The 19,753-nt window shown below is 47.6% G+C and overlaps 1 protein-coding gene across 1 annotated transcript in view; it reads right to left on the bottom strand.

The window, feature by feature from the left end:
* Positions 1-2,437: 2,437 nt before the first annotated feature.
* LOC136511895 (CBL-interacting protein kinase 22-like) overlaps positions 2,438-19,753 on the bottom strand; it is a 31,089-nt gene continuing 13,773 nt past the window's right edge. The window contains exon 3 of the mRNA XM_066505913.1: positions 2,438-3,290. Coding sequence (XP_066362010.1) covers positions 2,438-3,290 — 853 coding nt within the window. The remainder of the gene's footprint in view (positions 3,291-19,753) is intronic.

The following is a 19,753-nucleotide window of genomic DNA, read 5'->3' as shown; positions in this document are numbered from 1 at the left end:
AGCAAGCCATCGGCTTCCATGTCTAAATTAGATTAGAAAATCACCTGCAATTATGGAGGTCCAATTCTGCTACATCCTGGCTTCCTGCATCCCTCCTAGGTACTGCTCGTCAGCTCGTGGCTGCCGGCATAGGGCAAGGACAGAGCCGCGCTACATCTATCTATGCCGCAGCCCGCAAGCGCAACTCGGACGTAGCTGTTCGAAACGGCTGTGGAATCACTGGAAGGGAAAGGAGTTTGAATTAGATCGGGTTCCTGACGAAATATTTGCAACTCCAGGTCGGGTGCTTCGCCCGCTGGGCCTGGGCCGAGCCTATGAACAAGCCCAGGACGACCTTCTTCATTTATGTTTTCTTTTTATTTTTCCAAATTCAATTAAAATTGAGATCATGCAAAATCAATATAAAATTAAATAAATATTGTAAAATAAAAATTCAATCTTTTTGGACTCATGATACTATAATCTACACATTCCCTATATAAAACACTATGCTTAAGAACAAAATATTGGTTGCAATAGTAAATCTAGGTGTTTTTTGTGTTTTATTAATAGAGCCTGCTTATGTAGTCCAACTGCAGTGAACTTTTTATGGTAGCCTACCCTTAGTGTTGGGCAGGGTCCTATTGGTCGAGATCCTCTCGCCCCGCGGTGTTCCACACTTTTTGCCATTGATTTGATTTTGCAGGTCGCATGATTTCGCCAAGCTTCGCAGGGCGTCGGCGGAGTTTCCCCAGAATGGCGAGGAGCAACACTCACTCGCACAACGGGGGCCATTGGCTCGAGCCAAAATGCGGGGAGGCAAGGGTAGGATTGACCGGAGTTCGAAATGGCGGGGTTTCCCCTTATGCGAAAGCAGTTCACGGCGGCTCCCGAGCGAAGCCAGTTTGTGTGGTCCCCGTGGCCATGGGTACTTGGATCCCCTTTTGATTGTTGTGACTTGACTAGAGTGGGGGCATGACGGTCTTTTGTAATGCAAGAGGAGGCCTATAAATAGTGCTCCCCGAACAACAACGTAAGAGGATGGATGATGATTCTTGATTGCTTTTACAAGTTTCGCTATCTTCCTTTGCCCCACTTTTGTTATAGCTTCGCTACTTCCCAGTGTTATTCGTAGTTCGGCAGCTCTCTGGTGTTTGAAGACTTCGGTATAGAATAACATTGGCGCCCACTCGTGGTTGTCGCTCGAACTTTCCAGTGGCACCAAGGAGGGGCGCCAAGGGGGCAGCGGGAGCAGAAGATGCAAAGTCATCGAAAGCGGCTGAGGCTGCAAAAGAAGACGCTGCTGCTATTAGAGGCTGCAAAATAATTCACTGGCGGAAAATATATGGCGCCAAATTTTAAATTTTAAAAACAATTCACTGGCTGTAATGCTACTATATAGCCTCAAGAAAACATTTTCTAGAGGTGGCTCTTTTAGGTAAACCGCCTGTGTAAAAACATATTCACTGGCGGTTGACTTAGGTGAACCACCAATATAAATTTATTTTACACTGGTGGTTAGATTAAGCAAACCGCCTGTGTAAATGCATTAACACTGGCGCATCTCAAGTAGACGCATTAATGTTTGCAATTTTCACTAGCCTTTCACACTGGAAGTGGCCCTAAACGCCAGTAGAAATAGGTCTGGAACCACCGGTACTTAACTCAATTGTACTAGTGATGCACACCTAAATGGCACAGTTTGTAATGTATGGCAACGCAGATAGTGCCTCTAAAGTTGATGTAGAAAATAGCTCGGGTAACTAGGTCTATTGCTTTTGCTCTTTAAGAGATAAACATGGTTGTAGATTTTTCTTTTATTCCATGTTTTATGGAACACGAGGCCCAGGCTCAGCCGAGGACACCTGCATTAAGAATGGGGACGACAACTTACATAGCATTCTATAGTCATTCTATTTGTGTTGCGTTCGTTCTATTATAAATTTTCAATAGCAAGGCTCCTCTGTAATTTTCACATATGGTAGAACTAGAACATAATGGAATTACTAGGAAAACATGAAAATATTTGAGTATTATTAAATATTCTAAAATGGTGGACAAAATATGTTCATCATTCATGTGAAGTTACGAAGCTGTGCTAAAGGTGTCATATGTTTATTTTCTTAGGGCTTCTTTGGCTACACTCGTATTCACTTTACTCCATGGTTGTTGAAGCGGATAGAGGTAAAAATTAGTTAATTTTAGACTCCGGTATATATGGATTGATGTGGATAGGAGTGCAGCCAAATAAGGCCATAGCTGGGGTTTTACAATTGTCTTGTACCACAGGTAATTTCTGCTCCAAATTTGGTCAATTTCTGCTACAAATTTGGTCAATGGCCATCTCATCCATACTGATGCGATCAGTATCAAATCAGTGTCTTCTTATATGGAGGAACGGCAATTGGCAAGAGGATGGGCTCTTGAACCAACTTATTCGAATAGGCAATCTTGATCTTCAGTTTGCTGAGAATTTAAGATTTGATTGAAGTTTCTCCCAAAATTTTGGTACCTCTTCGTTGCTAGCTCTTTCAACCTCAACAAGCAACATTTCCTCGTGCAGCAGACGAACACTTGCTTGCGCGACGAATTTCCCGTCCATTGCTTCAAATAGAATCCCTCCAAACCCTGCCTCTTCCTTCCTCCTCATCCTGAACCCATCTTCACGCCCTAGCTCCTCAACTTTGTCCAAGATTGACCTGGCATTTATACTCGAGCTCGATACAACAAATCGAGCCCTATCTGGCAAAGTCCCGATCAAGCCGCTCAGGTCACACCCTGACGCGAATGTAAGGATATCAAATGCATTCATCTCCCTTGCCAGCTCTGATTCTGCTTCCCATTTCACCACCTCAGGTGTAGGATGACAAGAAGAAGCAACTGGAACTGGGATGGACATGCCATCTTGCTGTAACCAAGGGTGGCTTAAGATTTCACCAACCTTTATGCGTCTATCAGGCTCCGGATCCAGCATCCTCCCGACGAGGGACCGGAGATCCGAGGAGAACCACTTGGGGCACCGGAACTTCCCCGAGCAAATCTTGCGGTACATGCCCATGAGGTTGCCGTCGTTGAATGGTAGGTAGCCGGCAGTGAGCGAGAACAGCACGACGCCGCATGACCACACGTCGGCCTTGCCGGGGTCGTAGCGCTTCTTGAGGAGGATCTCCGGAGCGACGTCGGCAGGGGACCCACAGGCCGTGGCCGTGAGCCCGTCGGCGCCGAGCTGGCGGTCAGCGAAGGCGCAAAGCCCGAAGTCGGCGAGCTTGAGTCTGCCGCGCTCGTCCAGGAGCAGGTTTTCCGGCTTCACGCTAGTTCAGATCTGCATATCACTGTCGAAACCCCCTTCGTTACTGGATTTAGAACTGATAGTGGCATATTGGTAGTGATGAGGGATTGACATCACTGTCGGTTCTTAAAAACCGACACTGATCTGCAGAAAACAGTGTCGGTTTCTGGCTCCACCCGACAGTGTCTAGTTGAACAACACTGTCGGTTTGTAGTCCCAACCGACAGTGATGGTTGCTTCAAGAGTGTCGGTTCTTGGCTCAAGCTAACTGTCGACGAAATATGGTCGGCAGTCTACCTAGGGGTATGCCCAAGGTAGTAGATTATAGGCAGACAGATGCGCAAGTTACAAACAAGATGGTGACGCAAGACAAACACGAGGTTTTGTCTAGGTTCGGCCGCCGTGAAGGCGTAATACCTACGTCCTGCGTCTGATTGTATTGCTGTATATCAATGAGAGATGTTTTTTAGAGGGGTCCCCTGCCCACCTTATATAGTCCGGGGGGCAGGGTTACAGATCTGGAAACTAATCCTAACCAGTTACAATTGCCATAGGTGGCCGGATAAGGATTCCTATTCTAACCGATCAGGATCTTGCTTGATCTCCAAATCTGCCTTGATTCCTTGCGCGGGACTCCGAACAGATTAGCCGGGCCGCGCGTCGTCTTCTAGTGGGCCAGACCCCCTGATCCGGGCCGGCCCAAGCCTAGCCATAAGGGTATAGGGGTTAATACCCCCACAGCTAGTCCCCGAGCACCATGTATTATGCTGCGACACGCCGTTCGATCTCCTTCGGCTAATGCGATCCGTCTTCATGTCATCTCCAACTGGTTGAAACATTGACCAAGCAAATGTGCCTGTATTCTGGTCAGAATAGAAAGCAGTAGACCACGATTATAGCCGAAGATTTCGGTTGTCCGAAGAATGCATGGTGCTCTAAAGAAAAAAGAAAAAGATTTCTTTCCTGATGAAGTGTGCCCACTTGTATTTCTGAAAAGAAATGTAAAGAACCCTTGTACAATGGTAGTTATGGCCAACGGTCAGAGCGTAGGGGTCGATAAAATAAGCACATTCACCGCAAGGTGAAGTGTGCCCACTTAGTCCCCGAGCCTGGTAGTAGGTGACGTAGGCACGTGGTGTCAGGGTCTAAAAAGAATTCCCACTGAAGTTGAGAATCCAATCGTCATACAAGCAATACGAGATGCACCGGCAGGTGCATCGTACCGATGTAGTTCCCGAGCTTGCTGGAAGACGAGGTATCAGCCTTGTAGCAAGGTCTAAATAAATGCCTCTCAACTATATGTGAGTACAAATCACATGTAGCCGAGGAGAGCGGTCTCCGAGAAATGTTAGGAGCGTGGTCGGGGCAGTCCCCGAGCATGAGAGTGGTCGGAACAGTCCCCGAGCACGATGGTGGTCTGGACAGTCCCCGAACACGATGGTGGTCTGGACAGTTCCCGAGCTCGATGGTGGTCTGGACAGTCCCCGAGCACGATGGTGGTCTGGACAGTCCCCGAGCACAAGGATAGTCGCAACAGTCCCCGAGCATGAGAAGTGTGGCGAAAAGCCATATGCCACTTGTACTATTATTTTTTATATTTATTTATTTACTTGCTCTGTCAAGTCCAATCTGACACATCTGGTCAAAGAAGTAGACGGGTATAGCATGTCATACTGCCTTTATGTCTTTTCAAGTAAACAGTTGCGTGGCACCTGTAAGTAGGTGCGTCAGCGTGGGCCCTCCCACACTGGCAACGAAGAGGTGCATATATTGGCATAGATCTCGAGGCTGTGAAAACAATCGTCTGCAGCACGTGCGCACGTCTCCCAAGAATCTCGGGCAGACAAAACGGCATAACTCTTGGGTTAAATACAGTATAAGATAGGTAAGTTACTTTTTACTGAACCCCATTGACATTCGCAGCCGCAACCATCTTCTTCCTCTCGCTAACCCTAATACCTCCGAAATTACCACCAATCAATCCTCCGCCATTTCCTCATTCATCAGCAAGGCCAGAGTCATGGCGAAAAGCGATGCGCAGAAGAAAGCAGGAGTCATGGCGAAGGAGTGGTGGAAATCGAGAAGCAACAAGCAGACCATTGAAGACCTCGTCACCATGGGGGTACTCCACAACAAGGAGCTCGCAGGATGGCGTGCGCCGGAGGGCGAGGGATACCCCGATCCACAACCAGGTGAGATCGTGGTGTTTGAAGACTTCTTTAAGCGGGGATTTGGGGTTCCAGTACATCCTTTTCTTCAGGGGCTCTGTCTTTACTACGAGATTGGGATTTGCAATTTGCATCCCAACTCGATCCTCCTTGTCGCCACTTTCATACATCTTTGCGAAGCATATGGCGGCTTCCAGCCTCATTTCGATTTTTTCCACCATCTTTTCTGTCTACGGAAGAAAGGAAGCGGCGGTTCGAAGATAGCCGGGGGTGTGTACCTCAACCTCTGTGATGGCATGAAAGCCCAGTACCTGCACTGCCCATGGAACACGTCGCTAGACGACTGGTACAAGAAATGGTTCTACATCCACGAAGAGCTGAACACGATTACATTATGCGACGTGGGGTACATTCCGGAGAAGAGGACAAGCTGGTCAGAGAAGCCCGAGCACCTGGAACAGATTCCAGAAATATTTGGAATGATCTCATGGAAAAAACTGGATGGTCCGAGCGTGGTCGGGAACTTCATCAGCCGATGGATCCAGCCCTACCAGAGGAGAGTACATCCTGGCTATGAATATCAAGGTAGCGTGGACCCGACGAGGACGAGGCAGGAGGCGCTTGACAAAATCAAAGTCAAAGCTAGAATTGGAGAGCTATTTAACTTAGCTGATCCAAATTATGCTAGATTGAACGACATCGAGCATGCTTTCAAGCTTGCCCAACCTCCCCCAAAGGTAACTCGTCTTGCCCTGTACCTGTAGTTTTATATTGTGGTAGGATAAGTGGAAACTTACTGTGTTCACCCATTTTTGTTACCTAGGTTAATGATTGGGATAGAGTGACAGTGTTTGCGTCACCACCCCCTGGAGTGGAGTGGCCACAAGGAGCTAGTCCCACCACCCAGACCAGTGTCGAGATCAAAGACGAGGACGTCGACTGGGCGGTGCTCGGAGCTGGAGAGGAGGCAGCGGCCCTAGCTGCTGGTAAGCGGTCGGCTGCCCCCAAACAGCCAAAGAAGAGATCAGCAACCACCCTGCTCATCGGGGGGGCGCTAAGTATCAATGAGGCCGAGGAGGGCCCGAAGGAGAAACCTGCCAACAAGCGTCGACAGGCGATTTTTTCCTAGTCAGACGATGACGCAGAGGAGGGAGAGGATGCAGACACCTTTCGACTTGTCCCTCGAAAGAGGAGGAAACAACTAGAGTCGATGGAGCAGGGTGTCTCCTCCGCGCCTATGGGACCCACATTGCCGACGGCGGTGAAGGATGCAGTCGGGTCGACCTCGGGAGTACCTGGGCAAGGAACGCAACCGGTGACGGGAGCGACAACCCGATCGAGCACACCACCGACCACTGCAGCGCGAAGGACAAGCGGCGGAGGTGTCGGGCACCAAGGCCCAGCGACAGTGCTAGATGTAGAGGGAGACTAGGAGTCACCCGCACAACACGTGGAGCAAGTGTGGCCGAAGAGACACGCATTCGCCACATCATTCCATGCTTCTAACATGTAAGTATTTGTAACCTTATTATAAGTTAGCAATTTGCATTGAATATGGTTGCCTTCTGAACTTTTCTTGGATGTACTAGTTCGGCGTCCACAGAAAGTCCGGACCAGCTAGCTAGAAGTTTCATGGCTCCACCAATAAGTTCAGAGCAGACTGCCCAGCAGCCGGCCACTGAGGAAGCCATAGCAGAAGATCCGTCAGGGCCTCAGCAAGGGAGCAGTCAGACAACAGTCCCTGAGCAGGTGGTCAAGAGACCAACTGAGCCAGGCATGAGTGCTCCGAGCACTAGACCTGCTGAGGGCAAAACTTTAGCGTCGAGGGTGGCGGAGCAGACCGAGGAGCAACAACCGGAGGTGAGAGCACAACCCACATTCACCGACGCTGAAGCCCGTGGGAAGGCTTTGGTGATCGTGGAAGCTATTGACGCCGGACCAGCACCGAGACCCGAAGAAGAGCCCGAAGAGGACGAAGTGGAGGAGGTCCTGGGCCATCCACAGGACAAGCGACAACATGTGTATGTGTCGTGTTGGCGGAACAACCAATGGGTTGTCCATGAGGAAATCCCGGAGGTCGAAGAAACCAAGAAAGTTGAACGGGCGGCGAAACGGCTGGTGACGGAAGTGCAGGTAAGCTTTGCTTCACCCCCTGATCTCGCTATCTAGTCATAGCTGTCTTACTTAGCTATCTGCACATAGGACTTAATGAAGATCACAAGGTATCGCAAGAAATGCTTCGACCATATCGAGGGGATTGCTGCAAGCAACAAGGAGCTAACGGCGGAGGTGAAACGCTTGCGCTAGTGACTTGAAGCCGCCAACCATGAAAAGACGGTGCAAGAGTCCCAGAACCAGAACCTGGTCGTCCAGCTCAGTAATAAAGAGCAGGAAGAACAAGTAAGTAGCCACTTTATCACAATGACTACTGACAAGTGCTGTTGCATTGTTGGTAGTAACAGCTGTAGTGCAGGCTTAGAAGCCAAAGTGGTCCGTCTCTGAGAGGAGAACAGTCATGCGGTCGTGGAGTGTGATCGCCTGAAAGAGGACAATAGAAAACTAGCGCAAGACCAATCGCAGCTCCGGGACCACATGACCAAGATGATAGAGGAGCTGAAAGGTAAGTTTTCCAAACCCCTTTGCCCATTTTTGTTGCCTGCCGTAGTTTGGCGTAATATAGCATCTTAACAGCATGTACGGTTTGTAGTTATAAAAATCAATGCGAAGAAGCATCTGGAGGCCGTGATAAAAGATCGTGACGGCTGGAAGGCGCAGTGCCAATAGATCACCAAGGATCATGACACCTGGAGGAACCGGTGCTAGGAGGTGGCAACGGGCATTTTATCGGTCCTTAACCTCATCGATCCGGCACTAGCAGAGGACGTGCTAAGGATGCCACAGCTAGGATTGATCGAGAGATGCCAAAAGGCATGGGGATGGTTCCAGGAGTTCATGAAGGAGGCGGGTGAGTACACAGGCGCACATGTACTAAGCATGGTACGTGCTCACTACCCCTTGATCGATCTCAAGCGCCTGGAGGCTGGATACCCGAAGGAGGTAGATCCAGAAAAGGCTGAGGAGCTACGGATGACCCAGCTGGACTTGTTGGCAAAAATAATTGGTGACATTAACCTGTGTGGAGGCGTGACACCACCTATACAGGGAATGCCATCGACAAGTCAGCTAGAAGCGCCATCATTTTTAAGCCAACCGGCAAAGCCTGCGGTCTCGACCAGCCAGGCATCGGCGGGGCCATCTTCTTCAGCTCGATCAATGCCAGAGTCTCCAAGACCCTTGCACGATGTTAGGCCCAGCGAGCAGCAGGTGCCACGTGCCCCGACCAGCCAATAGTATAGGCTATATTGAAAGCATCTAGGCCCCTAGATGGGTTTCGGTGATTAATGACAATACAAGATTACTATGACTAACGTGTGGTTTGCAGAGGCAATTAAGTTAGGTCATGGTAATGGAGATCTATTGGGCAATCAAGGTTGTCATGCCCCTATGATGGAAATCATTTTGGTTTTCAAAGGATGGACGACAAGGTTAAGGATGACTAGTTCTAAGTGTCGATCGGAGTTGGAGTGACACTTAGAGTAGTTTAGGACTTTGTTTTTCCTTTGGCCGTACTATTAAGGGGGGTATGGACGGGAAGCTTGACCTAGGTGAGTCTAGTGAGTTAGGTGTGGTGCACACTTGTTAAAACTAGCTCTAGGTAGCTCCTATGAATGCCTTAGATCCTTTGGAGCAAACTTCATTCACATATGATTGAGAGTTGGAAGTGAATGGAGGGTCAAATGCTGACCGGACGCTGGCCCCGGTGCGACCAGACGCTGGCCGTAGGGTCCAGTCAGTTCATTTGCTCAACAGACTGCGTTCAGTGCGACCGGACGCTGGAGAGGTCAAGTGACCGGACGCTGAAAGGTAGCGTCCGGTCGACTCCTGTAAGGTTCCAGAGAAGGGAATCTACGACCAGACGCGTCCGGTCAGTACTGACCGGACCCTAGGGGTTCAGCGTTCGGTCGAGTCCAGTAAGGTTCCAGTAAGGGTTTAATGCGACCGGACGTGTCCAGTCAGTGGTGACCGGACTCTGCCAGCGTCTGGTCAACACATTTTCACTGGTTCACGGGTTGAACTGACCGGAGCGTCCGATCAACACGACCGGAGCGTCTGGTCACCCCGCAGAAGCTCATAATGGTTCGTTTTTCAGGCTGCCTTATAAATAGAAGCTCCACTCGTGTGTGGAGTCACTTTTGCTCATTCCAACAGTTGAGAAACACATTTGTGAGTGCCAAGAAGAGCAAGGTCCTAGTGAGGTGATTGAGATTTGAGAATCCAAGACAGTAGCCTCATTAGTGAATCAAGAGTAGCAAAGTGTGCATCCATCTTCTCATTAGGCTTCGTGTGGTCAAGTGAGAGTTCGTGCTTGTTACACTTGGTGATCGCCATCACCTAGACGGCTTGGTAGTGATTGGGAGCTTGGTGATCACCCGGCGGAGCTTGTGGGTGACCCAACTCAAGTTGTGAGCGGCTTTTGGGTGATTCGCCGCGATGGAGTGTCGAAGAATCAACCCGTAGACAGCACTTGATCCTTGCACGGATCAAGGGGGAGCTACACCCTTGTGTGGGTGCTCCAACGAGGACTAGTGGGGAGTGGCGACTCTCCGATACCTCGGCAAAACATCGCCGCGTTCTTCTCTCTCTTTACTTTGTGCATTTACTTTGAGTATTTACTTTGAGCAATTCAATACTTGTCTTTACATTCATAGAATTGCCATGCTAGAGTAAGTTTGGAACATAGGTTGCAAGTCCTTTGTGCGTTAGCTTGATAGAAACACTTTTCTAGGCACAAGGTGTTAATTGGGGTATCCGTAGGATTTGATTATTGCAAGAAAATTTAAAATTAGCCCAATTCACCCCCCCTCTTGGGCATCTTGATCCTTTCAATTGGTATCAGAGCCTCGTGCTCACGTTTTTAAGCTTAACCGCTTAGAGCAAGATGTCTCATGGGGATGGACCTCCTCCTATCTTTGAGGGAGATGACTTTCCATATTGGAAAATCCGCATGGAGGCGTACTTAGAAGCTCTAGATGTTGGTATTCTTAGAGCCACCTCACAAGGCTTCCCAAAACCTCGAGATGCTACTAACCTACAAGGTGATGAGTTAACTATGAAAAATGGAATGCAAAGGCTCGAAACACCATCTTTAGAGGCCTTTGCAAAGATGTGTTTAACCGTGTAAGGAACCACAAAGACGCCCATGCACTATGGTCGGACGTTTGTGCGCTCCATGAGGGAACCAAGAGTGAGCGTGAGGAACGCTATCATCTTGTGATTAAAAAGCTAAATTCTTTTGAGATGCTTCCCAAAGAAAGTGCTAATGAGATGTATTCTCGTTTAAATGTTCTTGTAGAGGAAGTCAATGGGCTTGGACTTACTCAAATGTCACCATCCGACGTTGTGAGAAAGATCTTGAGTGTCCTCCCCATTGACAAATATGGGCACATCGTGACCGTGCTACATCAAGGTGATCTTTCCGCCGCTACACTGACACAAATCTTGGGAAAGATCAATGCTCATGAGATGTACATGCACATCACCCCACAAGATGGCTCATCCTCTACATAGAAGAAAGAGAAGGACTTAGCATTCAAAGCTAGCCAAGATAAGGGCAAAGCAAGACTTGAGTATGAGAGCTCAAGTGATGAAGAAGATGATGAAGAAAGTCTTGCTCTCATGGTGAAGAAGACCGCCAAGATGCTAAAGAAGTTAAACAAGAGTGGCATCAAGTTTGACGGCAAGAAGAAGTTCTTCACTAGCTCAAGAAGAAGGCCAATCTCCGAGATGGATTGCTACAATTGTGGCGAACTTGGCCATCTAGCTCATCAATGCACAAAGCCCAAGAAATACAAGTTCAAGAACAAGAACAAGGGCAAGAAAGATGACTCAAGCAATGAAGATGAAGATGAGAAGAAAAAGAACAAGCCATACAAGAAGAGAGATGGTAAGAAGAGGGACTTCCACAAGAAGAAGAAGAGTGGAAAGGCCTACATTGTCGATGATTGGCTCATGGACATTGATTCGTCAAGTGGATCATCCGATGATGATAGTGACAATGAGAAGGTGGCCGCCATTGCTATTGATCTTGCATCTTCATCGCCACCATCGCCATCATCCTCTACACACCTATGCCTTATGGCCAAGGGTGAACGCAAGGTAACTAAGACTGATGATAGTAGTGATGATGAGCAAGCTAGTGATGATGATAGCGATAGCGATGATGATGATTCACCTACCTATGATGATCTTGTCAAAATACTAAGAAAATACACTAAGATCATTAGAAAGAGTAGAGCTACAAATGAAAAGCTTGATGCTAAAAATGATTCACTCTTAGCTAAGTGTGATACATTGGAAAAGGCTAATGATGAGCTTAGAGAAACTAATGATGCTATATCATCCAAACTCAAGGAGCTCAAATCTTCCAAGAAAGAGCTTAAAGATAAACATGATAAACTTGAGTGGGTGCACAATGAACTCATCACTAGCCACAACAAGCTAAAAGATGAATTCACTACTCTTAAGATTAATTATGATACTCTTGTTATTGCTCAAGAATTTTTACCAAATGAGCCACATGATGCTACTAACCATGTTGTCAAGATTGATATAGCTACTTCATGTGATGATTTAATTGATGAGAGCATTGAGCATGGATCTAGTAGCAAAGGCAAGCAAGTGGTTGAGTGCAATGACTATGATGAGTATGTCAAGCTCAAGAGTGATAATAAGAAGCTCATGAAAGATCTTGAAGAGATGAAAAGCCACAACATCTTTGTGTTAGAAACTCTTGATCATGACAAAGAGTTGATCCTTGAGAATGAGAAGCTCAAAGAAGAAAACAAGAAGCTCAAGGAAGAGAAGAAAGATGATGCTCTAAAGGAAGAAAATAAGAAGCTCAAGTTGGAGAAAGAGCATCTCCAGATTGGGTTGAGCAAGTTTGCTAGAGGCAAGCACCTTCAAAGTGAGCTACTCATGAACACCGTCATGAAGATGGATAGAAGTGGCATTGGATATGTGGCAAGTGTAGAGAAGAAGAAGGCTCAAGCTCAACAACAACAATCAAAGCCAAAGCCAAAGCCAAAGAGATGTTTTGAGTGTGGACAAGAAGGCCATTTTGCTCATGAGTGTCAAACTCCACCGCCACAACCCTTGCCCAAGCATGCTAGACCCTTTGCTTTCAATGCTCACTACATGCTTAGAAAAGATTCTAGTGGAAAGATGAAAGTCATGTTCTTAGGACCCCCTAACAAGAGTAGGCCTAAGAAGATTTGGGTGGCTAAGTCACTTGTTGAGAAGGTGAAGGGCCCTCAACAAGTTTGGATTCCTAAAGCTTGAATCTCTTGTGTGTAGGTGAACTACAAGACCGGTGGAAGTCATTGGGTTATTGATAGTGGTTGCACTCAACATATGACCGGTGATCCTCGTATGTTCACCTCACTAGATGAAGAGGTAGATGGACAAGAGAAAATAACATTTGGAGATAATTCAAAGGGCAAGGTTAAAGGATTGGGCAAAGTGGCAATATCAAATGATCATTCCATCTCAAATGTGCTCTATGTTGCATCATTGAGCTTCAACTTGCCATCCGTTGGACAATTGTGTGATCTTGGCTTTCAATGCTTATTCACCGAGAAGGAGGTTGTTGTATCCAAGGTAGATGACAATCAAGTGATATTCAATGGATTTAGATACAACAACTTATATCTAGTTGACTTCACCTCTGAAGATGCAAATTTGAAGACTTGCCTATTCACCAAAACAACACTTGGGTGGCTATGGCATAGAAGACTTGCTCATGTTGGGATGAGCTCACTCAAAAAGCTTATGAAGAATGATTTGGTGAGAGGGTTGAAGGATGTGAAGTTTGAAAAGGACAAGCTTTGTAGTGCATGTCAAGCCGGCAAGCAAGTTGCAAATACTCATCCAACCAAAGCTTTCATGTCAACCACAAGAGTGCTAGAGCTCCTACACATGGATTTTTTTGGACCAACAACATACAAGAGTTTGGGAGGGAATCTCTACTGTCTTGTGATTGTTGATGACTATTCAAGGTATACATGGGTATTCTTCCTTCATGACAAATCCGAAGTTGCATCTTGCTTCAAGAAGTTTGCCAAGAGAGCTCAAAATGAATTTGAAGTGAAGCTCAAGAAGATAAGAAGTGGCAATGGAAAAGAATTTGACAACACAAACATTGAAGCTTATTGTGATGAAGTTGGGATCAAGCATGAAGTCTCCGCAACTTATACTCCTCAACAAAATGGTGTAGTTGAGAGGAAGAACCGGACTTTGATCACTCTTGCAAGAACAACGCTAGATGAGTACAACACATCCCCAGCTCTATGGGTGGAAGCAATCAACACTGCATGCTATGCATCAAACCGCCTATTTCTTCAAAAGTTCCTTGGCAAGACACCTTATGAGTTGCTCAATGGGAAGAAGCCGGACGTCTCCTTCTTTAGGGTGTTTGGTTGCAAATGCTACATCTACAAGAAGCGGCAACACCTAGGGAAGTTCCAAAGACGTTGTGATATTGGTTTTCTTGTTGGTTACTCATCAAAGTCCAAAGCATATAGAGTATTTAATCATGCCACCGGCTTGGTTGAAGAAACATATGATGTGGAATTTGATGAATCTAACGGCTCCCAAGGAGCACATGAGAATCTTGATGATGTAGGTGATGAACCATTGAGGGAGGCCATGAAGAATATTCCGGTGGGAGACATCAAGCTAAAAGATGATGAAGATGATGTTCAAATCATTGATCAACCCTCTTCATCGAGTGTACCACAAGATGGTGAAAAAGATGGGAGAGTAGAAAATGAAGATACTCATATCTCCCATGAGCAAATGGTGGTTCAAGCACAAGATGTTGATGCTCCACAACCTCCTCCCCAAGTGGTTAATAGAAGAAATACACCTCTCCTACAAGATCATCCACAAGATCTCATCATAGGGAGTCCATCAAAGGGAGTAATGACTCGATCTCAAAAACTTACTTCATTTATTGCTCATCACTCTTTTGTCTCTTGCTATGAGCCTACCAAGGTAGAAGAAGCTCTTAAAGATCCGGATTGGATCAATGCCATGCATGAAGAGTTGAACAACTTCACTCGCAATGAAGTTTGGACTCTTGAAGAGCGACCAAAAGGTGCAAGAGTCATTGGAACAAAGTGGGTGTTCCACAACAAACAAGATGATCAAGGTGTTGTTGTGAGGAACAAGGCAAGACTAGTTGCAAAGGGGTTCTCTCAAGTTGAAGGTTTGGATTTTGGAGAGACCTTTGCACCGGTTGCAAGATTAGAAGCCATCCGTATCCTACTTGCATATGGATCACATCATGAAATGAGACTATATCAAATGGATGTGAAAAGTGCATTCTTAAATGGCTTTATTAATGAACTAGTCTATGTTGATCAACCTCCCGAGTTTGAAGACCCTAGATATCCTAATCATGTTTATAGGTTGTCCAAGGCACTATATGGGCTTAAGCAAGCCCCAAGAGCTTGGTATGAGCGCCTTCGGGACTTCCTCATTGAGAAGGGCTTCACCATTGGGAAGGTCGACACCATACTATTCACCAAGAAGCTTGATGGGCATATCTTCATTTGTCAAGTATATGTTGATGATATCATCTTTGGATCATCAAATGAAGACTCATGCAAAGAATTTGGTGAATTGATGTCGAAGGAGTTCGAGATGTCCATGATTGGTGAGCTTACATTCTTTCTTAGTTTTCAAGTCAAGCAAATGAAAGAAGGCATCTTCATCTCTCAAGAGAAATACACAAAAGATCTTCTCAAGAGATTCAAGATGGATGAATGTAAGCCAATCAAGACACCAATGCCTACCAATGGACATCTCGACCTAGATGAGGGAGGTAACCCGGTTGATCAAACTCTCTACCGTTCTATGATTGGTAGCTTGTTATATTTAACCGCATCTAGGCCCGACATCATGTTTAGTGTGTGTATGTGTGCTAGATTTCAAGCTAATCCTAAGGAAACACATTTAATTGCCGTAAAAAGAATCCTTAGGTATCTTAAGCACACACCAAGCATTGGTCTTTGGTATCCCAAAGGAGCTATATTTGAATTAGTTGGCTATTCCGATTCGGATTATGCTGGATGCAAAGTGGATAGAAAGAGCACATCCGGAGGGTGCCATTTGCTTGGTAGATCACTTGTGTCTTGATCCTCCAAGAAACAAAATAGTGTGGCTTTGTCCACCGCCGAAGCGGAATACATTGCCGCGGGTGCTTGTTGTGCATAAATTTTATACATGAAACAAACTTTGCTAGACTATGGTGTAGTTCTAGAAAAGGTACCTCTTTTGTGCGACAATGAAAGTGCGGTAAAACTTGCAAATAATCCGGTTCAACACTCTCGCACCAAGCACATAGATATCCGCCATCACTTTCTAAGAGATCATGTTGCTAAAAATGATATATCACTAGAAGGTGTAAGAACCGAAGATCAATTAGCGGATATCTTCACTAAACCGCTAGATGAGGCTACATTTTGTAGATTGCGGAATGAGCTCAATGTGCTTGATTTTAGTAACTTCACTAAAAATTGAGCTTGTGTTGTCCCTTGCATTCATTGTAATATACAATATGTTTAATTTTTGGCAATGCATATAGGGCTTGTCTAACATGGTTAAGATAACCGCCGAAAAGCGTGTGAAGAAGCTTAACCTTGGATCAAACTTGACAAGCAACTAGATTTACTTACATAGTATTACATATACATGGATGTTGTTTTGTCGTTTTATTCCATTTGCCCTCTTATTGCCTATTTTCTTAAAAAGAATTATAGCCTAAGGCAAAATATTTTGAAAAATATGAGGGTTTGAGAGAGGTCACTCACATCAGTCCCAATTGGTGTTTATTTGGATCTTATTCAAGTTGGGACTTGATTGGGAACAGGCAGCGCGAAGGAACTTTGAAGATTTGCTGGAAAAGGTGCACCGGACGCTGCACCGGACGCTGCTGTCCAGCGTCCGGTCAGTTCACAGGAGGTGAACTGCTGCTGAAGGAGTGACCGGACGCTGCGTTTGTGTGTCCGGTCAGGAAATCCAACATCCGGTCATTTGGAGAAGGAACAGGCTATACTGATCGGACCCTACCTGCGTCCGGTCATGGACCACCGGACGCGTCCGGTCCCGATTCCAGAGGAATTGGACCTCTCTGGAATTGACCGGACGCTGGGTGGTAGCGTCCGGTCGCTACCACTGGAGCGTCCGGTCAGTGGATCTCGTGCGGTCTCAAGACTCTTTTCCGTTTCCTTTCTTGTCACGTTGGGGGACCTATTTATTTCAATCGACCATACATTGCTGATCTATTCCGCCCCCGGCCTAATCCAAGCCCTAGCCGACCACGCCGCCGAGCTTTCTTGCCGCCGTTCATCTCTAGCCGCCCACGCTCGTCACCGTCTGCGACTGCTCGTGACGAGCCCTTCGCGCCACCGCATCCGCAAGCCTCCCGCGACAGCCCTCCATCGCAACCGCGCCGCCGCAGCCAAGCGTCATGCCGTCGTCGCCCGTGTGTGTGACCGTCGGCTCCTAGGCTCCGAGCGCCACTCAAGGCCATTGATCCAAGCCCTAACCTTTGCCTCCTCATTCATTGGTAAGGCAAGACCTTTGCTCCCAAATTTGATTTGCTTGTGACCTAGATCAAATTGCAAAGCATTGATTCCAAATCATCCAGGGCCGCCGTTTCATCGAAGTGGTTCGCGAACCCTAACCCTAGCCGGTTCCGAGGTTCCCCGCGTGACATCTCTCCTTTTTTTCTCGGATCACCGGATCATCAGGTAGCTTGCCCATCATCTCAATTTCGCACCTACATTGCTTGCTTCCTAGGTTTTTCGCATCTATTAGATATATTGTATTTATTCGTATATCCATCTATTCTATCATGCAGTGAGTCGGTGCCGTTGAGGTTCTTGTGGCAGTTGGCAGTCAACTCAGAGCCAAGCTCGCGAGTAAGGATCGAGGCCAAGCCTCAGGAGTGTCAGTTTGACAGTTGATCTTCATCAGCGGCAGTTCATCCTCTTGTCAGATCAGATGGCTCGCACCAAAAACGTTGGTGGTGGCCCAGGTGATGATGACCGGAGGCCCCCGCCTTAGAAGCCTGTAGGACCGAAAGGCAAAGCAACGAAGCAGGTGACATCCAAGAAGCGCAAGTACCCTGACGCAGAGACAGCGAGAGCAGCTACAGTCACTGAGGCCGCAGAGCATGCCGAGAGAGGTGGTGCTCGCAGTAGATTTGTCATAGCAGATCAACTGGCACCAGACGCACAGGACAGACTAAGGGAGATTGAGCGACTTCATGGTAGTCCACCTAGGACTGTCATGATGGCAGGGTGTCGTCTAGCTATTGAGGAGCCTCAGTGTCAGGGGGAGTCTCAGCAGGAGCCACAGCAGTAGCCCCCACCAGCAGAGCCTCAGCCAACTCAAGACACTTAGGAGGGCCAGTAGGCCGAGGAGACCAAGCCAGCACCCCAGCTACGCTGCTCTGGTCGTACTAGTGCTACAGTTCCATCGAGGCCAGCTACACAGCGCAGGGGTTCACGCCCACCGCCCAGACCACAGGGTCCGCCTCCAGTGGTACACCTCGACTTGAGGGCCGCCACAGCCAGATAGGTTCACCAGCTGAGGTTTGTTGAGTTCGATGTGTGGTTTCCTCCAAGGAGGGATGAGAGAGCAGTAGAGGGGTTCTACACGTCGCTCCAGGAGGATTTCTATAATGCCTATCTCAACAGTGGGGCAGTGTTCAGATCTCAGATAGTCTGCAGTTTAGAGTCTATTGTGGCAGTAGCTGGAGAGCACATCCGCCCCTACTTGTCATATTTGCCAAGGCTCGCAGATCTGATTGGCCGGATAGGAGTATATGTACCATCTTGGGTTCGGCAGTTTTATGCTTCACTCTACATTGATCCGCATCACAACTTCATTCACTTTGCATTCAACGGCAGAGATTATAGGGTGATGAGTTTCAGGGCCCGAGATATACTGAGGCTACAGGATCAGCCTGTCAAATTGCATGAGGTGTGTTATGGATAGCAGGAGCCTCCTAGGCATCCTCATGGAGGGTTGGTGCCCCCTATAGATCTAGTGCGACATTGCTTCAAGGAGCCCTTTGGTGAGGGGTCGAGCAGGAACCCTAGTGACCTGACTCCTATAGCTTGTGTGCTAGAGGCCATTATCAGGAGGACACTACTTCCTAGGTTGGGATACAGAGAGGGTCTGACTCGCTTACAGCTCTGGCTCCTTAATGCCCTGATGCAGTAGACCGTGTTCGACATTTGGGACCTCCTTCTATCAGAGATGGAGGATACTATTGCTGAGGGCTTCAAGGGTCGTAGATAGCTTCCTTATGCACATTGGGTCACATTTTTGATGCTCAAGTGTGTGCAGGTCAGGACTCCTGAGATGGTTGCAGAGTACAAGGCTGCCACCATAGAGTTTCTCGCATATAACATGGCACAGAGGATCAGGCACAGCACTCCACAGGCACCCGCTCAGCCCAGTCATCGTCCAGATGTTCTAGAGTCAGCAGCTCAGTAGGACGAGATCATTAGAGGCATAGCCGCTGTAGAGGAGGAGCAGCTTGAGGCATAGCAGGGGATGACTGAGTCTAGTGATAGTTCGGATGATGACTATCTGCCGATTCCTCAGATGCCTCCACGCAGACATGATGCAGAGGCTGGCAGTTCTAGCTTAGCTCCACCAGCACCGCAGATGGACCCCACATTGATTGCCATTCTTGAGCGGATGCAGCAGGATCAGGCATGACAGGCATAGGAGACCACTGCCAACTTCGCACAGTTTCAGGCTCGTCAGGATGAGTTCCAGAGGCAGCAGTAGCTCCTCCAGCAGCAGCAGCAGCAGATGCATCACTAGCAGTTACTCATGCAGCAGAGCTTATGGGATTTATGCAGCATGTAGTGACAGCACTTGGGGCCCCACTACCACAGCCTTCGCCCCAGCTTGCTCAGCCTACCACCACTTCGACGACTCCAGCAGTACAGCCCAGTGGGCTTCAGAGTCAGGGACAGCCTCTAGCTCAGTTTGCTTCACCTACAGTTCAGGTGTCCCAATGGTTGTCCTCACCAGTGGTAGCCCCGCAGTTCACTCCATATCACACGGGCTTCTCACCAGAGCAGTCACCCTCGCTATTCGTGCCTGACACGTCAGTCTCCAGGAGTCTTGGAGCATCCTTCAGCGAGTTGACCGACATGCCTACTCTGCCTCA

This window comes from Miscanthus floridulus, chromosome 16 (assembly GCF_019320115.1).
Source record: "Miscanthus floridulus cultivar M001 chromosome 16, ASM1932011v1, whole genome shotgun sequence".
In the NCBI taxonomy this organism is placed as follows: domain Eukaryota; kingdom Viridiplantae; phylum Streptophyta; class Magnoliopsida; order Poales; family Poaceae; genus Miscanthus; species Miscanthus floridulus.
The sequence above is the reverse complement of the archived record's forward strand: the minus strand, read 5'-3'. Positions and strand labels throughout refer to the sequence as shown.